The 20,649-nt window shown below is 43.2% G+C and overlaps 1 protein-coding gene across 5 annotated transcripts in view; it reads right to left on the bottom strand.

Moving 5' to 3' along the window:
- The window catches only part of EZH2 (enhancer of zeste 2 polycomb repressive complex 2 subunit), a 54,905-nt gene that overhangs the window by 20,326 nt on the left and 13,930 nt on the right, over nt 1-20,649 (bottom strand). For 4 of the 5 annotated variants that reach the window (XM_015422157.1, XM_015422152.1, XM_015422153.1 and 1 more), the window contains exons 2-8: nt 13,943-14,067; nt 11,133-11,261; nt 10,160-10,276; nt 6,070-6,190; nt 5,414-5,575; nt 3,868-3,970; nt 598-761 (exon numbers count right to left, since the gene is read on the bottom strand). In XM_015422157.1, coding sequence (XP_015277643.1) covers nt 598-761; nt 3,868-3,970; nt 5,414-5,575; nt 6,070-6,190; nt 10,160-10,276; nt 11,133-11,261; nt 13,943-14,059 — 913 coding nt within the window. In that variant the 5' untranslated portion in view covers nt 14,060-14,067. The remainder of the gene's footprint in view (nt 1-597; nt 762-3,867; nt 3,971-5,413; nt 5,576-6,069; nt 6,191-10,159; nt 10,277-11,132; nt 11,262-13,942; nt 14,068-20,649) is intronic. The other variant, XM_015422156.1, reaches the window with a different exon arrangement.

Genomic DNA, 20,649 nt, shown 5'->3' with positions numbered 1-20,649 from the left:
ACCCTGAAATGAAAATGCTGGTTGGCTCTCCTATCTGTTGAATAAATTCTCTAGGACCATCAATGATCACGTTATCTGCTGAAAAAATGTGTAGCCAACAAGCTACAGAAAATTAATGTACTTGGGGAATAATATTAAGCTTCCATTGAAATCCTAACATAGTCTTTGGAAGCCAATCCTGAATTAAATAAAGAAGCCCAACAGGAAAATAATAAAAACATTGATTTCTTTTTAGAAGAGGGAAAAGAAACTTGGTATTTCAAAAGGGCAAGGTATACAACAATGCGCAGTTGTAAGCAGTGAGCAAAGCTGGAGTCACAGAATATTGAAAATCCAGAGGAAATAAAACTGAATGCAATGTCTGCCTTGATTCCAAGAGCAATTAATTCACTGGACAAGGAAATGGGGACTCTTAGAAACATTGCACAAAAGCATGTCAGACCAGTGAGTTCTTGCACAGTTAAACACTCGACACACTTCAAAAAAAAAAGAAGCATCCCAACATGTGCCCCTGGGGTGGGGGAACAGTTATGGAGTAGAACATTCCAGCATTCCAGAATACTAAGCACAGAGATGTACAACCATTCCTGTACTTACGATGTAAGAAGCAATCATATTTGAAACAGCGTCTGCAGAAGAGGGTGTGAAAGGAGTGCAGACTTTGCTCCCTTTGAACAGATTTGGCATTTGGTCCATCTATGTTTGGTGTGCATTCGGGAGGAAGAGCCCCTGGAAGCTGCTGCTCTGTAAGTTCTTTGTACCTACAGAAGAGGTAAGAGATGTTGCTTATTTTATACAGCCACAGCTTTGCTGCCCTTTCCCGTACAGTACAGACTAACCCATCTGTCTGCCATCACAAAGAATCCTTTGCAGTGCAACTGTAAGCAGAGCTGTAGATTTCTAAACCAATTACTTTAATGGACTGGGAAGGGAACAACTCTGCTTAGGACTGGCCACTGTCTTCAAAACATACATTTGATTTATTGGTAAAATTATCATTATTATTTATTTCAGGGGGCCGGATCTGACATAAATGAGACCCTGTTGGGCTGGGCCATGTGTGTCCTAAAATGTAATGCCAGGTAGCGGAGATATAAACTTTATAAAGGACACAAACACAATGGGGGTTATTTTTACTTAAAATAAAAACATGCTTAGAACATTAGCACTCTTGCAATATTTTGTTTATTTTACAGTGTCTGATAACTGACACCTCTTGCTCTGAATTATTCTATCAAACTGTCTGTGCTGTTGCAATCTTGCGTATGCAGTTCAGGTGTGTATCTGTAAGCTGCAAACCTACAATGACGCAGCAGCAGAAGAACTGGAAGAAGCAGCAGAAGACAACCAGTTCCACTGTGGGCCTGATAGAAGCCCTCCGGGGGCCTGATCTGGCCCCCAGGCAGCATGTTTGACACCCCTGGTGTATTTGATTTTAAACCGCCCGCCCCCAGAAAAACTGGGCTCAGGGCAGTATACAACAAGATAACAAATACATCATTAAACAAATTAAAATAGAAACACAACGGTATCCTACGATGGCGTTAAAATGACACTTTGTTGGTCTATATGGCTGTAACTATGAGAAGTTACCTAAACAAAATGTATTTAAACAATCAATACACTAAGCCAAACTTAGGCCCTTTGAAAATCCTATACATAGCAAAGAGAGGGAGTTACAAATTTTCTCGCTCTCCTAGTGAAATCAAGGGAAATATTCTAGGGTACAGCATTACTTATTTGGAAAATGCACATGCTCTCCTTCCATAGAACTGCTTGAGGCAGCTTAAAAGAAATCAAATAACCAGCCCAAATAGAACTCACTCAGCTGGGGGTGGGGATTTCCATCTAGCAGCCATAAAACCATCAGCACATCAGGAATGGCAACAACATAAAAAAGGCAAACCCCAGCACAAAACAAGGCAGAGTGCAAGCCGTCAGGTCTATTCAGTTATAAAAATAACCGACTAAAACATGGGATCTCATTTATAACCACAGGGAAACAAGGCAGTTATTTTATCTGGTGCATTGCCAACCAAGTAGGTACCAGGTAAAACTCTAGAGAAAGAACATTCAAAGACAGAGTACCACCACTGCTAAAGCCCTGCTGCCCACTTCATCTCCATGCGTGGGATATCAGGCAAAGATCTTCACTGGCAAGTGAGACAATACAGAAGGGGGTTGTTCTTCAGCGAGCGCCAAGCTGTTCGGCCAATGGGAATTGTACCTGGACATAGATAGGTAGCCAGTGCAAATCTTTCAGCCTTATATTCAACCCTGACAGCATCCTAATTGACAAATGTTTTCAAAGGGAGCAGTGCATAATCTAACCTGAATGTGATCAGAACACGGATTACCATGACACAGAACATGAATGAAAAGTTTCACATTTTTTAAAAAGTGTCATTCGGTTCAAATGCCTTCTGCCCAGCCATCTCATGTTGACCCCCGCATCCCCCAAATTACCACACATCCCCTTTCTGTGTCATCAAGTCACAGCTGATGTATGGTGATCCTGTAGGGTTTTCAAGGCAAGCAGAGTCGACTTGCATTGCCTGGACTTGAATTGCCTGCTTCTGCGTAGCAACCCCAGACCTCCTTCACGGTCCTCCCCTCCAAGTGCTAACTAGGCTGACCCTGCTTAGCTTTCAAGACCTGACAAGGTCAGGCTAGCCTAGGCTACCTAGGCCAGGGCCCAAATTGTTTACCAGAAAGTAAATCCATGGACAGAAATGAGTCATTTTACAAGTCAGGCAGAAAAAATAACCAGAACTATGAGTTGGATTCAGGACTCCAACTCTGATGAAAAATTCCTCAAAGGAAAGAAAACAGTGTTGCACCTACCTGTAACTGTTGTTGACTAGTTGTCTCTGTGCAGGCACACATGGGACTGTGCACGCCAGATGGCTGGCCTGCGTGTGTGCACAGTTCCATGTGGGACTGCATAGAGACAACGACAATGAACTACAGGATCCAACCCTTATGGATGCTGCAGAATTACTCTTTCCTCTTTGGATCTTCAATTCTAGAAAAGTTAGTCCCCCAAAGGGAACCAGGGTTCCACAACCAACAAAGAGTTACTACACTACAGCTCCCTCCATCTTCTATAAAGATGAAGAGGAAGCTTGTAGTCATTGCAGCTTTTAAAAAAATGTAATTTTTCACTTTTAGGTTGTTTTCATAGCACTAGGGACCACCATGGATGCCAATATAGCTAGAAAAACCAGGGTATAAATGCTCTGAAAAAGATGCACTTGGAGCAGACAAAGGGAGGCAAAAAAGACTCCTAGCCTGCAGTGTTCCTTCTAAGCTGAGTTAGTGCGAGCTAGCTCACAGTTTTTTAGCCTCTGGCTCACACATTTTTGTCTTAGCTCAGGAAGGATGAGCTCCAGAGTAAACTAATTTATGCTGTAGCCAAAATTATGCCGTAGAATTTTTGCTCACAAGACTCCACAGCTTAGAGGGAGAATTGCTAGCCTCTAATAACTATGCCTAGGACATCCAGATTCTACACCTTCTGCAAATCTTCAATCTAGTTGAAAGTTTAACTAAAGATGTAATTATAACCACTCTTTGAGATCAAATACAACACTCAAAATGAATGCACGCTCTTCTAAACATCCAGTGTCAACAGTGCAGGTCTGAATAACTTGCAGACTATGAAACCGAGCAAAGTCAACCAGCCATGTAATGTGACCGGCCCAGCCGCTTGCCTCTCCACCCCACCTCTGATTTAACTGGAAGTTTATTGAACCTATAGGGGATGGTCTATGTTTGGCAAGCAGAACATAAATTGTGCAAACGTACTATAAAATTCACCAAGACATGGAGATTCTGTATTACACAATGTAAGAAACTACATCTTACTTTTCTTTCAGTTCCTCTGATGTACCCTTATCTGGAAACATTGATGAAATGGCTTCAAATATCTTGTCAGAAGGAAATTTACGAGGAGGATGGCTTTCTTTGTCTACACAGAAAAAAAATACACACTAAGTTAATATGTTACCTAAATATTTTGCTGTTTCTCCAAATGCCAGGCAAGCAGTGAGGATGCATCAGGCACAAGTTCGACTCTTCCAGTGACTGAACATCAGAGTCCAATACCAGTCAAACCACACACACACACACACACACACACACACACACACACACTACTAGGGTTCCCAAGTACCTACCTACGATCCGGCGGGGGACACATGTTGCCCCGCCGGAAGATTCTTGCTTGGAACACAGGCGCTGCCCTATTCTGTCGCCCAGACGTGACGTAGGCATGTAGCCAGGCGACGCTCTGGTAATGGGACTGGAAACTCGATGGTACCATCGAGTTTCCAGCCCCATGTTCCACTCTGTTGCTCACATACACGTAGAATCGCCGGCTCTGATTGTGTATGTAGCCTAACACTACCTTGCTGTCCGTGTAGAAGGTTGTGGTTTCAAACTGGACATCCATTCCTCTCTGTATTTTGTCTGCCAGCTCCACAGCTAACACAGCACCACACAGTTCCAACCTTGGAATAGTGTGTCTTTGTCGTGATACATCCCCCGCCGAATTAAGGTAAGTACTTGGGAGCCCTGCACACTACTGAGCAACATTTAAGAATGTGTGGCCCCGACTCCTTCACTTTCCTTTAATATGCCCATTTCAGAATAAGGACAATACCCCAGCCAAGCAACCTGGTTTCTCTCCTAACTGCAGAAGAAGGCTCAAACTAATTTTTCTTTCTTTGACTTGTGCATGCCATGACACTCCCTATGTTATATGTCTATATATTAATATATCATTAACTAAAGCCTTTAAGTAGCAAGTACAATGCTTACAAACATGGCTGTTTTGCCATTTTGCACAATTAGAAGCAACGTGCTTCAAGGGGAAACAACCTTTTGATTGCTTAACTGCTATGTTATCTATTTATCAGATGTAAAGCTTATCCTTCCTATAAGGGTCCAGCCGAGTTAAAGCTTTACATCACAAATGACATAAATATAAGGAGTGGATCAAAAGATACCCAACAGCCATGAAAGGTCAGGGACATGTGGATCCTGCCCTTGACATATATTGTAGAATCCACAGGAAGGCATTCGATTGCAGTGCAAACTGAATGTTCTCAACTGAAGGCAGTTAACTTGCCCTAGATGCTGCGAACCAGAGCCAATTATGCATATCCATCATTTGATTTCCAATACTCAGTAACTAAACAATGAATACACACACAAATATATATACATATATGCATATGTATATACACATATATACGCACATGCATTTATATACATACACACACACACATATATAGCGGGTTTTTAAATCACTGATATTATAATTTGCTCTTCATCTGAGGAATGAGGTTTTATTCTCACTATATATATTTAGCAGAATCAACATACTCTGAAGATCTCAAACCTAACATACCTAGTCTGTTGCTCTCCTGATTTTTCTGCTTGTCATTTCTTCCGTCAAGATTATCATCATCGTCGTCATCATCATCATCTTCATCATCATCGTCATCATCACTATACTGGCCAAGAGCATTGACCAACTCCACAAATATCTCATCATTGATAAACCCACACTCTGAAATGAAGCATATTCAGAAGTTGAGGAGGCCAGCATTAATTACATTAATTAATGTCACGAAGGTATAATCGACCATTTAGAGGGGAGACTGAGAGCTAAGCAAAGTAGCCCAATAAATACGGAATAATGGTAACGATCGTACTTCAAATGATAGTTACTCCTCTTCAGGTCTAGTTTTGGCCTCTCAATTAGCTGACTTATTAAAATGTAGAGCATCAGTAATAATTATATTGTAAATAAGACAAGGAGTCAAACAGCAAAAGTATTTTCTTGTCTTCTGCAAGAACAGCTTACTTAGTAGCTGAAGAGCCAGTCTGGATGCAGCTACAAATCTTCCATTTCATGATGCAGGAAGCAGATAATTTAGTAAAATAATTACACATTCTCAGAAATCAATCTATTCTCATATTTAATGCCACCATACGGTGACCAATATAGGCCAACTACACTGGCTAACAGCAGCAATTAACAGTACACACAGAATAACTCACCCCTGTCCCCATGAACTTTTCCATCATAATTCTTGATTAGTTCTTCAATAAATGTTCCATCCTGGTCAAGCACTTCATCTCCCATATAAGGAATGTTGTGCAAAACTGTCTCATCTTCTACCTAGAAATAAATTTTAAAAGATTAGGTATTTGCAGCCTTCTTCCCATTATTGTGCTAGTGCAAAGCCAAATAGCAGTACTACCAGCAACACACACCCCAGAAGCAACCCCCCCAATCTTAAAATAATGGCTCAAGATCCTGTCCCCTCCTCACCAGAGTCATAATGTTCTGCATTGTCAACAATAATGGCACCTAATAAATGGCACCTTATCGATACTTAAAGCAGCAAAAAGATATCACACTATATACTTATCACGATCGAGTAATTTTGCATGGTTGTGAGAGTTCTGATGCATTCAGGGAGCTTGTAAAAGTAGTCCTACTCTGTGACGTCCTCACTTATTGGGGAGATGGTTTTACCTTTAAAACACTTTCTGTGTACCTAAACTTGATAGATTTCTGCTGCCACCAGGAATTAAAAATTCCAAATCTTTCTCTTTTGGTAGAATGACCTAGGCTCTGGGCACTTCAGAGGACTATGTGGCCCTGAGGAAGGACTATTCTGATTTCTGGGATAAGTTTAAACAAAAATGATTTATTTAATAAAGAACAAAATAGGTTTCTGGTTATTTTGAACTGTTGCTGATGAAAGGAACTCGTAAATATAACTCGCAAAGCTTGGTGTCACAAACAGTCTCAAACTCCCAAAACTCCACTCTGACAGGCATAGACACTCAGTCTAATCACTCTCTCTCTCATCTATATAGCCACACAGGCTGAACTCTTTGTCATATTCACACAGAATAGACTCAAAAACTCCCAGTCACACATATGCTCTCTCTTCAAACTTCATACACAGAATCACCTCATAGACATCTCTCCTCCCACACTCTCAGTCATCCACCAATCACATCACACTTATCTCCCTCTATCACTCTTCTTACAGTACTGCAGCCAAACTACACATTTAAAGAAACACACACACCAAAACAAGAAATCATTACACACTCATCCAAAATTAGTCAGCAAATCTACATGCACAGGGTTTGGCATGCATGGATATACCCCTTCACTGAAACTAACTGAACAGCTAGCCCATCCTGGATTCTGGATAAGCCAATGGTCTAGAGCCTTATGGCCCCTTTCCTTCAGGTTTCTGCCTGTGCCATGCACTGCAAGGAGCTGCTTTATAACAAAATTAAAACCCAGTTCATACCTGGTGCCCCACTACCCCCCCCCAAAGAAAAACCATCAGGAGCACACACAGCCATTGTTAGAGCTGCAGCCAGGCAGTACTCCTGTAGAAATACACACACAGGGCTGCTACAATTTCTGTATCACAGCTTTACTTTTATCAAGCTTGCCACAATAACAAAAAGTACAATGGCTCTGTATATAGTCCCTCTGAAAGGCAGCAGTGGCTCCCAGTGTTTCTGCATGATCCTTCCCCCACCCTGCAATTTTGAAGCATTTGCATAGGGGATACTGGCAAATTTGAACTTTTCCAAAGATTAATCATCTGTAAAAAATAACCAGCCCCTACAACATCACACAACACAGGATAACATTTCATGGTCTGTTGGTCAACCGCTAGAGGCATAGGTAGTACTACAAAGCTCACCAATTAAAGAATGGAGGAATGGGAAGAGGAGAGCGTTACTACTCACTGGAAGTATTGGTTAAAAGGATCCTGTCGCTATATTTTACTCAAATACTGTTTTTATAGGCATATCCTGCTTCACAGATCACAGTCTCCCAAACAATCAAGAACAAGAAACTGGCCTAGTTCGCATGCTTACATTATTAGTACACGTGACTGACACATTTTAATGGTGTGCGCTGTCATCCAACATAAGTAACTTTACGCCTAGAAGAAGAAGCTGCCAAAACCCCTGCAACGGCTGCAGTACATTCATAGTTTACATCCAAAAGTAGGGCTTGGGAAATTGAATCTGGCGATATGTCATTGTGCGCCAAAATCTACCTCTGGATCCACCACTCTCGCTCTCTTTTTTCAGTAATAGGCAGTCAACCATTATGTGTGAGATGGTACTGATAAAGCCAGAACCACACTGAAAAATCTATCCAAAAAGGGGATACAAAAAACCTGCCATAAAAACTCATAGAAGGGAAGGCATTTAAACGTGCTAACATAAACGCTCAACACTCTGAGGGAACAGTAAATGCAGATAAATAATGAGGTGCCCAATTATTAGGTACATTAGTCTTTTACTGAGCTCCAGAGGGTTTGAGGAAGCAATAACTTCAGGAGTGACTCCTAGCTGCAAAAACTCATCATCTAGCATCCTGAACCAGGGGCTACAAGCTGATTTCTGGCTCAAGAGGTACCGGAAACCATCTGTCAGAACAGCGTACAGAAATTTAGCTCCAAAATTTAAAGCATAGAGCCATGTTAGTGCTTCAACTGAATTAAAGCCTAGCTCTAGTCTAATTACTGAGGTAGCAATACATGAGGGGAGGCCCCCAATCCATCGTTTTATGAAGTCTGTATTTCTGTAGTTTATAATTTTTCTTGTAAGAATTTAAGACTGTTAAGGTTTCTGAATATTTGTTTCTATTGATTTTTTTCATTCTCTATGACTTAAATTTCTAAAATAAAAAATTCCCACTACACAATCAGGGCAATCAACTGTACCTACTGGAGTGAACACTGCACTGCAACCCCTCAGAAACATCTTCACTCTGACAACTGGGACACAGACATATTATTATTGTTGTTGCTGCTGCTGTTCCAATTTATAAATTGCGTATTCCCTAAGATGTAAGGTTCTAGGCGATGATCCTGTTCTGGCCCAACATCTTTTAAAACCTTGTTACGTTCACCCAATCCCAGGACTGATGAAAGATTGCTTCAGCAAAGATTTCTTTCTCCCTTCTTAACCCTGTTCTGCTCCACCTCAGCTCAAAAGAACACTCTGCAGGTCAAGAGATGTGATGGGCAGGTCATGTGAGGGACCCCATATCACAGCGACAGGATTAGGAGTGCCCAGATCAGGACACGTGGCAAGCTGCTGTCACTTCTTAAGAGGGCTAGGCCCACTTTGTACTTTTTTAAAAGGGGGCCAGTATAAACAAACAGTATTGAGCTATAGTATGAGAAAGGATAACCTAATAAAAAAACATATATACGGTTATGATTCAGTCAAAAACTAAGCATTGTTACAACCCCTCAAAATTCAAGGGAAGTTTCTCTCCCCCATTTAAAGCAAGGGGACTTCTGCACATACGTTATTTCCCATAATCTATCGCGCGCGGGGGGGGGGGGATCAGTTCAAGAGATAAGTGGATGTGGATACTTTCTATAAAATCTAACATCGAAGCATAAAAATAAAATTACCATATCAGGTATCAATGATGACACACAATAAAGTTCACCGCACAATCATAGCATGGAGATGGTATCATGATTATAGCACACTGAATGTATAGAATCAGGTATTACTAAAATATGATTATGTCCTACAAAACATACTAAGGCCCCGGTCACATGGGCCGGATATCGCGGGGGGGAGGCGTGGCTAATTGCCCCGGAGGAAACTAATGCGCGGCCGAGGTCCCGTGGTTAGGGGGGAGATGCCGACCAGATGGGTATCCTGCAGCGTGGCACAGAAGCCGCGCTGCGCGATCGCACTAGCAATCGCTCTTTGTGCGCATGCGCTGTTGCGCAACCTGCGGAGACGTGGGAGACAAAAAAAACCCTTGTGTGCGACAAACAGCAGCGGGCGCCGGATGCCGCATAAGTCCATCGGAAACGTGATCAGACGCCCACCCTTGCCCCATGGTTTCCGTAAACTAGTACCTCGGAGGTACTAGTTTTTTACACCTCATCTTCGGCAGGAAGCCTCGGGTTAGCCACGGGAGCTCTACGCTTCCCAGATGTTGTGGTGTGATCGCGCCCAGAAAATCTGCCTACCATCCGTATTGTCAGCACAGCAAATGCTCCGTGTGACCGCAGCCCAGGTTGTTCATTTTCATTTTGGTTTGTCCTAGTATTGGTATTTCACTTACCATAAAATTTTGCTGTAGGGGAGACCAAGAGTACATTATGGGCACCGAGGCAACAGCATTCAGAGTCTTCAGAGGGATGACTTGTTTCGGAAAATCTAAGTCGCTGGTGACAGAGCACTGAAAGAAGAGATAACGTTATACTACCAGCAGTAAATTGTTTTCAAACTACAAAGAGCAAAAAAAGAAGCTAGAGATTTAGGGAACAACATGTTTTTAATTCATAACAAATTTGGACAGCTTTAAGAAAGGCATGCATTGCTTCCATTTTTATTTCAGGATGTTTATTCTTTATATAATATACATACATCCTACTAGGACCTAGGCATCTAACCTACTTGCCCATCAGCCACCTCATTCTCCAGGGAGAACAATGCTATTATGGCTCCTAAGACATATGTATGCCTTCCTATCCCTTTTACATGAGAGCCAACAAATGGAAGCAAACAACTCTTAAAACACAGGAGAACACCCAGAACCCTGGCTGGAGACTAATTTTTCAGAGAAACCATCTTTTAAATTGACCACGAACTGAGAGGCATTATTTAATACACATTCTCTCCTGCATAAACTACGATTGGAAAGGGCTGTTTAGCCCCTTCGTCTTCAGTATAAGCAACAAAGAGGCATAATAAAAGGGGGCGAGGCGTGAAATCAAGGGCAGTGGGAAGGAGTACTCAAGGCCCAAACTGAGCCCTCAGTGAGGCAGCTGTCTAACCTTCATGAACCTTCATGTCTAACCCAGGGATAGACAACCACAGACACACAGACCGCCAGACAGAAGCCAGCTGCCTCCAATCTGAGGAATGAGGCCATAAACTTCAACAGACAGGCCTCGGGTCCCAGGGGAGATTCTTCAAATATGGACTATTTACTGCTCATAAACAGAGGATGCCAAGCAACTTTCCTCTGGTGAAAATAAAGATGTGTTGACAACTTTGTAGCTGGATTTCTACAACGCATCATGTTAACCAACCTCCCTGGTCCCACGCAATGAGCTCACAGAAGTCATGATGTGTACAGGTTGTATCCGCCGCTGTTTCCATTCTTGATTTAAGATTTCTGTCCTCTCTTGTATCTTCTGACGATTAGAATTAAACATACTCTAGATGGGGGGAAAAATTAAGCAATACTCAGACTATAAAGGACATCTGAGAACAATGTCCATCTTAATATGGAAGACTGTTCTGCATGCAAGAATATCTTGTTACAGATTTCCTACATATTTACATATGTTCAAAGATTTCAGAAGCAAAGGGTATCATCTACTTCAGTAATTCTTCAAATATGGTCCATAATTTCAGGCAGCCCATGACTGATAAGAACTAGTGATTTAGTGATTGTTTGCAAAATCACTTTGATTCCAGTGGCATTCCTCCTGCAATGGAAGATTCCTTTCTTAGGAAAAGTGAACTATCAGATCCCGCCTTCTGCCTTAAAAATAGATAGCCAGAGAACATTTTCATGGCATCAGACCCAGATCTACTTCCATATAGGCATCAACCAGCACTTAGGATGATGCATCCCAAGAGATGTGACCGGGGAGCACTATGTCATTCTTCATTATGCCACGTAGCAAAGCCAGAAGTGTTAGGAACAGTGCAACAATACTGAGTTGGTGTAGTGTACAGTTCATGAGCATGACATGCCAGGGATCCCAGCTCAGCTGAAAACCCATCAGGCAGCTGTCAACACTGCCTCAGCCTCAGCACACCCATCTCTAAAGTGAGGGTAACAATTCTACCTAATCATATACATTTACCTTACAAAGCTGTTGTAAAACATTATTGAGATTGGTTTGCAGAGTGTCCTGAAAAGTCCACATGTACATACACGCAGAAACTCTTTGGATTCCATTCAATGGCCCCGGTCACACGGGCAGGAAACTGCGGAGGAGAAGTGTGGCTGTTTGCCCCGGGGCAAACTAACATGCAGTAAAGCGATCAGACCTACTGTGGAGGTTCTGTGGAGGTACTGTGGAGCTTCCGTGGGTAGGGAGAGGTGCCGATCACAACACACGCCTGCGCGCAATGAAGAAGCGCGTGGCGCGGCGAACTGGTTTTCTTTTTTGTGTACACTACGAATGCGCATGCTCCGTTGGGTGCGTGTGCGCATCCACGGAGACTTGGGGGGAAAAAAAACCCTTTTCCGCAAGGGGACATGGGCGGGCGCCGGATGCCACCGGAAACGCGATCAGACGCCCGCCCTTGCCCCGCAGTTTCCGGAAACTAGTACCTCCGAGGTACTAGTTTTTTGCTGCGCTTTTTCGGCAGGAAGCCTCGGTTGTGCCACGGAAGCGCTATGCTTCCCAGATGTGCTGGTGAGATCGCGACCGGAAACTCCGCCTGTCTTCCGTATCTCTTGCGTGGCTAATGTTGCGTGTGACCGCAGCCAATGTAAGATAATAAGATCATTTAGTATACATGTTTCTTCTACCTACTACTAGCCAGTTTGGTGTAGTGGTTTAGTGCGCGGACTCTAATCTGGGAGAACCGGGTTTGATTCCCCACTCCTCCACTTGCACCTGGCTGGATGACCTTGGGCAAGCCACAGTTCTGTCAGAGCTGTTCTTGAAAAAAGAGCAGTTTCTGTCATAGTTCTCTCTCAGCCCCACCTACCTCACAGGGTGTCTGTTGTGGGGAGGGGAAGGGAAAGGAGTTTGTAAGCCGCTCTGGGACTCCCTTGGGTAGTGAAGCGCAGGGAATAAATCCAATCTCTTCTTCTTCTACTACTACTACATATGGGCTTAAAAAGGTAACGGATCCCTTGCTCGAAAGCCAGTCGAATCCGACTCTAGGGTTGCGGTGCTCATCTCCGTTTCCAAGCCGAAGAGCCAGCGATGTCTGAAGACGTTTCCGTGGTCATGTGGCCAGCATGGCTAAACACCAAGGCGCACGGAACGCTGTTACCTTCCCACTGAAGTGGTACCTATTTATCTACTTGCAATTTCTTACTTTTGAACTGCTAGGTTGGCAGGAGACATATGGGCTTACACTACCAATAATCTTCTATAGCTGTTAATCTTCCAAAACTGGTCTTCTCTGACACTTCAACATGACTTTATTTGATTTCAAACGTAATAATTAAAAAAATTTTTTTCCCCAAACTATATTTCTCCTAAAAGGTAGAAAAAATTCCATCATGTCTTCTGACCTGAACTTTTCTCAGGTAGATAAAGCATCACTTTTACAAGTTACATCTCTCTGAGCTTGTATTTCTCTAATAGCTCTCTCCCCTCTGATAACCGACCACTTCTGGAATTGAGGGGGATTTCAAAAGCAGCTTGCAAAATGGCATGAAGGTTCGGATCTTCAGAGCCAAAACTCCCACTGGGCATGCCCCTTGGAAGTGCTTAAATTAGTTTTCATGGTCCTAACTATTCCATCACAAAAGTCCAGATAGTCTGCCTGTGTACCATGTACTTGGAACAGATTTTACACATCTGTACAAAGGCCAGTATTAGAGTGTTTCTAAAGGAGAAAAGGATCACTTCTTACAGGAAATAGCTGACAATATCAAAACACGAGAAAGTACTGAAACTGGAGACTGGCTTGTCTTGTAGCTGAAAGCCGTCATGGCAGCTTCTCACAACCAATGTTTTTAGCTTGTCCGGAAAACACCAGGGAGACATTTAACTGCAAAGCCATAGATTTAAAACTACTTCATATTTAATAAGGGTAATTTTAATACCTTGTGACTGGGATTCATTGGCTTAGTTACCTTTACAAAAGAACACAAAAAAATGATGCAGTGGAAAAAAGAGCTGTTTTATTCATATATACTTACCTTTACTTCATCTGCCCGTCTGAATCTCTTGAGCTGCCTAAGTCGCATATATTCTGATTTTACACGCCTCCTCCAGCAAATTGGTCCCTTCTCAGATTTCTTTCCGGTTTGACCCATGATTACCCCTGTAGGGGACAGAACCCAGATATGAGATCCCAAACACAAGTCAGCCCTATCTATAGGCTCCCTATAGACACCATGACTGAACTTCATACAAAACACCCATTCTGCAGAACAAGTATTTGTCACACATGCAAACCATTCAATGAACCCTGAGTGTTAACTGGGCAATGTCATGGATACGGCCTGCCTACCACTGCCAGCAGTCCCTTGCATGACGATACCACTTTTTACCTTTGTCTCCAGTAAGTGCAAAGGCTAGGATCCTCCAGAAACACACTACTAATCTACCCTGTCTAGTCATGTTCTTCTAGCAACAGTTTTGGAAATATATGTCTGAAATTAAGTGTGGCTGAGCTTTTCGTTACCATCCCACACTAACAGTAAGGGGTATAAAAAGAAGAAGAAGAGAAGAAGAGATTGGATTTATACCCCGCCCTTCACTTGGAGTCTCAGAGCGGCTTACAAACTCCTTTCCCTCCCCCTCCCCACAACAGACACCCTGTGAGGTGGGTGGGGCTGAGAGAACTCTGACACAAACTACTCTTTTTCAAGGACAGCTGTGCCAGAGCTTGTGACTGACCCAAGGTCACATCAGCAGGTGCAAGTGGAGGAGTGGGGACTCAAACCTGGTTCTCCCAGATTAGAGTCCACACACCTAACCACTACACTAAACTGGCTCTCTATAGAGTCGCAGAAGCATCGAGAAAGTACACCCTTTGACGCAGGCAGGTGAGTGGTACCTGGCAGCAGCTACTTCTCCCTCTGCTCACTGGTGCGCCACACATACAATGAATGGGCCAATCCACACTGTCTGCAAGGAGAAGCTGCCATTCTGCAGCAAATCTTACAAGAGCAGGTTGACTTGTGGTAAGAAATCGCGGGTTATGCTCATGACAAAAAAGTGCAGGCAGCCCATCAGCCATAGGCAAGGGGAGAATGTGGCTGCCCTTAGAAGGAGCGGTGATGGGCATGAGCGGATTGCTTCAGCTCACGTAATCTAGACTTTACAATCTGGAAGTCATTTTACAGCGGGAGGAGATTAACAACACACTAAATACGTAGGAGGTTTACATAAAGGTATATGCTTTTAAGTGACAGGAAGATTAAACTGGAGTTAAAATATTATAAAATGGTCATAGTACAGTATACAGAAAATTTAGCATCAGCTTATACTTGGCTGGGTGACTTTGTAGAAAATTACTGATGTCCCATTACTCTGACCATCAGAAGAGCAACTAATAGCAGACATTTAAATGTAGGTAGTTTGGTGTAGTGATTAAGTGCACGGACTCTAATCTGGGAGAACCGGATTGGATTCCCCACTCCTCCACTTGCACCTGCTGGGTGACTTTGGGCAAGCCATAGTTCTGGCACAGCTGTTCTTGAAAAAGAGCAGTTTCTGTCAGAACTCTCTCTCAGCCCCATCTACCTCACAGGGTGTCTGTTGTGGGGAGGGGAAGGGAAAGGAGTTTGTAAGCCATTCCGGGACTCCTTTGGGTAGTGAAGGGCGGGGTATAAATCCAATCTCTTCTTCTAAATTTAAGATGTAGAAAGCACAGTCCGCCAAAATGAAGGTAGACTATTTACAAATGTTATCTTCAACAGAGTAAACAAACACCTTTGAAAAATGAAAACAATTACAAATCCGAGATGTATATTTACGAGGTATAGCCTTCAGGTGGCTTGGGAGACCCTCCAAGACACAAATAAATGGTTTGCTCTTCCCCACATGTAGAAAACAAGGAAGGACTGGGTTTGCACAACACGGGCTGCAGTCACACACACTAAATAATCCACTTTCAAACTGGATTTTTACTGTGTGAACTGGCAAAATCCAGTTGGAAAGTGCACTGAAAGTGGATTGAAAGTGGATTATTTAGTGTGTGTGACCGCAGCCTCATTCTCATCCCAGACGCTTGCACAATCCAAACAAATGGAAAAGAGTGGAAGCTCACAACTGTGATGTTATCAGGCAGATTCTAAGTCTTACAATTATCTGATTAAATCCACGTAACAGACTCTTTCTAGAGCTAAAAAGACCGATAGCACAGTGAACACTATTCATATGCTCATGATTTTCAATGCTTCGGAATATTACTTCCACAGAAAGAAAAATAATTCATAAGAAGAAAAAGCTGAATGGCCAGCGACACCATTTACTTTAATAAGCAGTGCAGGGTGGACTGTAAGGTTCCAGTCATTTGATGCTTCCAAAGTAATTATAGACATTCTTGAGTGAAAGGCAGAAAGTGGACACAGCAGACCGCCAGGCACGGTCAATCTCTACAAGAGTTATTAACTGGGAAGGAGGGAAACTGTCCACCATAAGTAAGGAAGTATTGAAAGGAAGAAACACTTCCTCCTCCTCATCTACAACTCTTCTTTCTCCTCCATGAAACTGTAGCAGGCCTTGCACTATTATTTAACAAAGAAGACAGCTATAGACAAAGAAGAATATTTTGGGGGGGGTCAACACTGACATCTTTTATGCTAAATTAGCAAGGAATTGCCACCACCAACAGAGTTTTTCTTTATCAAAACATGGGCTCTGACAACCAAGGGATGCACAGTGCACAGTGATTTCCTAGCTCTCCATCAGGGACTCCTTTCAGCTGGTTAGCACTGCCACATACAAACAGCACCATGCAAACAGTATGATTAGGCAGTAACAACCACAATAACAACCATAGAAACAATTTGCAAGCGTTTATTAAAGCTCCCTGTGGGAGCTTTGACTCTTGAAAGCTTATACCTCGAAAATCTTGTTGGTCTCTGAGGTGGTGCTGGACTTCAATCTAGCTGTTCTACTGGCGACCAATGTGGTTACCCTCTGAAACTATCTTTAAGGTCAATACACTGTGCAACGGTAGGGGTAAGTGAACTACAGTTCACACGCGGTGATCCTATTATACACTTTTTACAGATGTTGTTTCACCAGCAGTACATACTCACAGAACATGGAAAAAACATTACTCAACTACCATTCTACCATTGATAACATGCAGATATATAAACTGACACGATGACATATCTGACCAATATTAATTTTACTCACTCATTCAAGAGCATGTCCAATATAATACAGGATTCATTTTTGCGAAAGTGTAAATTGGCTTCAAAAGTGAAATCTTTGCATTCTATCTCAGCACAAAAATAAAATAAAAATCCACCTCGTCCTATCTCAGCAAAAACGCTTGCACCTGTAACATATTCCCTGGCCCAATTATGCAGTTATTATTAAGCAGCAAACAGAACTGGACTCATGTTTTCACTGACTAATAAAGTGGCTTCCTAATGACTACAGTGAACTGGGAGAGATTTATTGCCTTCTTGCTGCTAAAAACTGCATTATTTCAAATCCCAATGTTTTAAAAAACACAAAGAATGTAAATGCTTGTACATATCACAACGGCTAGTGTTACCTGTGACCACTTACATGGCAAATGTTGTCAGTTTGCTCTTGACCATTACATTACAAAAGTGCAGCAAGGACTCTAGAATGAGTATGGAACAGAGTTCCATACCCTACTGTACAACTGCCTTGAATAGATCAGTAGGCAAGTGCTTTCCCACCTCAAAGAATAAATCCAGAAAGTCCCAGAAATGCAACTATTTTGTAAGTGAAAAATTCCTCTTCATATTATCTCTTAAGTAATATAATTCCACTTAACAGTAGCTATTCAAGCTATACTTTCTTTTTAAAAAAACTTGTCCATAATCAGAGAGTAAGAGAAAGGAAACAAAAGACTATCTATCTACACAACTTTAAGGCTGATGATGAAGGAACTGAAATGGTCAAAGATTTTCTATTTCTTGGCTCCATCATCAACCAAAACAGATCCAAGGATGCATCTCTGGCAAACAAGATAATTCATACTATAATGTTCCCATACTATGTATGGGTGGGAAAGTTGGACAATGAAGGAAGCTGACAGGAAGACAGTTGAGTCATGTTGGAGGAGAGTTTATGGATACCATGGACCGCCAACAAAGACAAATCAGTGGGTTCTAGATCAAATCGAGCCTCAATTCTCCCTAGAAGCTAAAATGACTACACTGAGGCTATCATACTTTGGTCACATTATGAGAAGACAAGAGTCACTGGAAAAGACAATAAAGCTAGGAAAAGTTGAAGGTAGCAGGAAAACATGAGATGGACTGTCTCAATAAAGGAAACCATAGCTCTCAGTTTGCAAAACCTGAGCAAGGCTGTTAACGATAGGAGATTTTGGATGGCATTCATTCATAGGGTCGCCCTACGTTTGAAGTCACCTGATGGTACTTAACACACATAGGTTGCGGTCACCTGCGCCAGAAAAAAACGGGGGGAAGCGAGGCTATTTCCTCTGGAGAAATTTGACTCACAGATGCACGATCACACCTCCCTTTGAAGCTGCGGGTGCAGTCTGTCAGTGTGTGATCAGATGCAACTGTGGGTGAGTCGGTTTTTTGTGTGCCGTTTCCCCCCCATGCGTTTAACCTAGGGATCAATGAATCGCACCTCCGCACCAAATGCTCCCTATGGAGTTTGCGATGATGCACATACTGCGAAGGGGGGGAAAAACAACAGCACGGAGTTGGGATGGCCTGATCAGACCATCTTGAGGGCATGAGAGCACAATGGAGCGATGAGACACAGGAAAGTCCATCCGTGGCCCGTCACAACCCATTAGCCACCGGACTTTCTTCAGTGCAGAACGAGTTGTCGATGGCTGCGGGGCGCTTCCCAGATGTTGTTGTCCGATCATGCCCTTTAAATCTGCCCGGCATTCGCACCTATGTTGGGTCTAATTGTGTGTATGATCGCAACCATACAGCTTAAATGCGAGGTGAAAAAAGATAAATTCTATCGTTATGGTGGTGGTGCTTGGCAAATTGTTCACTGCCTTAGGCTATACAGCTTTAATAGCCAGGCATATTGGGAGCACACAGGGTAATTTGTCATCAAATGCCCGTAACATGAGATTAAGTGAGCAGTAACTAATGTTAAATATCCAGAGGTATGTCCTCCTCCTCCTCTTCTTCTTCTGTGTAGCCTTGCTGCTCACAGAATAATTTTGTAAGTGCTTAACTTTTCTGCTATTTTCCAATGTAAATTCTGAATGAAGACCTCTTGAGTCTTCTAAAGCTTCCTGCAAATGCTATCTGCCTACTTTGCTCAATGTGCCATTTAATATTGAAACTGCTAGTAGTACCCCACCCAATGGTGGAAAGTTATACACCAATCCCTGGACAGTCCACCCAGACTGTACCACCAATAGTCCACTCTGTGATTTTGGGATTCAATTATGAAGGTTAGAGGTTTACAGACTGCTGGATGGGTTGAATCAGCATGCTTGACACCAGAAATATCCTGTATCTATAATCACCTCAAGAAACGTAGAGAGGCAGATGCATCAGTAATTGCTGGAATGCATCCCTGAAGTAGAAGACCTAGTCTTCTGATCCCCAATGTGACACCCATGGTTGCCATGGTGCCCAGTGACCTGTGTCCCCAAAACAAAGAGCCAATCCTGACTATCCTTCACCTCAATGGAGCAAAAGAAGCTTCAAAAGGCCCCAAGGGGCATCATCTTTTGGGTGTTGAAAAGACCAGTTCGGAAAACAGCTGCCACATCATTGGAGCATGCTTGGCTTGGAATGTCCAAACAGTATTTAATTACCACCCCAACAACCATTTTCTGATTAGCCCTGCCTCTCATGGCAACCATTTCATGGTGGCACCCACTACCCTTTATCAAAACTCCAAAAATGCCCACAGCCTGAACAGGATTTAAGACCACTGGCCAAGGCAGGACCAGAAAAAGGTAGCCAAGGCAGAAATGGTTTATTCACCCTGCTCTTCAAGACAGTTAATATGAACCTTCAAGATGCAACAAGATTTGTCACATCTAGTTTGTTTTCTAGTTAGGTAACAGACTTTAGAAAAAGAAAGCACAACATTTTCACATTTAATAAACTGTACTAAAACATATAGACATCAAAATGTTACTCAGTAGTGATTGTGCAAATTATCCATAACATCCCCTGATAAATAAACCAATCTCTGTGTTATTTCACCTAACCAACTGTTTCTTACAATCAGATCCCCCCCTTCCCGATGTGCAAATATCTCTCCTTTATTATAAAGGAGTTTTGGGTGCCAGAATTCTAAAATGCGCCCCGTTAGTGTATGGGCGGAAAATATGCCACTCAGAAGAGCTGCCTCCAATGACTGGCTCCCTCAGACAACCTGCCCTGCCATTGGCTGGGTGGCTGGGAGGGGAGGGAGCCAGTCATCGGAGCCAGCATCTTCTGAGCGGCCATCTTCCCCACATAGACTAAGGGCCGCTTTCAGCCCAGCGGCGAACGGAGCCGATAGGCTCCGTCCGCCCGCTTCCCTACCTCCAGCACCCATCCTGCCTGGCGAACGGGCCCTGCACGGCCCGTCCGCCGCCTCCCTCCCCTCCTGGAGGGGAGCCTCCGTCGCCGGTTCCCCCCACCCCCCGCCCCCAGTCCAGGCCGGCGCCGGAGGCCTGGAGCCTCCGTCGCCGGTTCCCCCCACCCCCCCAGTCCAGGCCGGCCCCGGAGGCCTGGATCCTCCG

Source organism: Gekko japonicus, unplaced genomic scaffold (assembly GCF_001447785.1).
Source record: "Gekko japonicus isolate JY-2015 unplaced genomic scaffold, Gekko_japonicus_V1.1 scaffold330, whole genome shotgun sequence".
NCBI classification, from domain to species: Eukaryota; Metazoa; Chordata; class Lepidosauria; order Squamata; family Gekkonidae; genus Gekko; species Gekko japonicus.
This window is presented reverse-complemented; position numbering and strand designations above follow the sequence as displayed.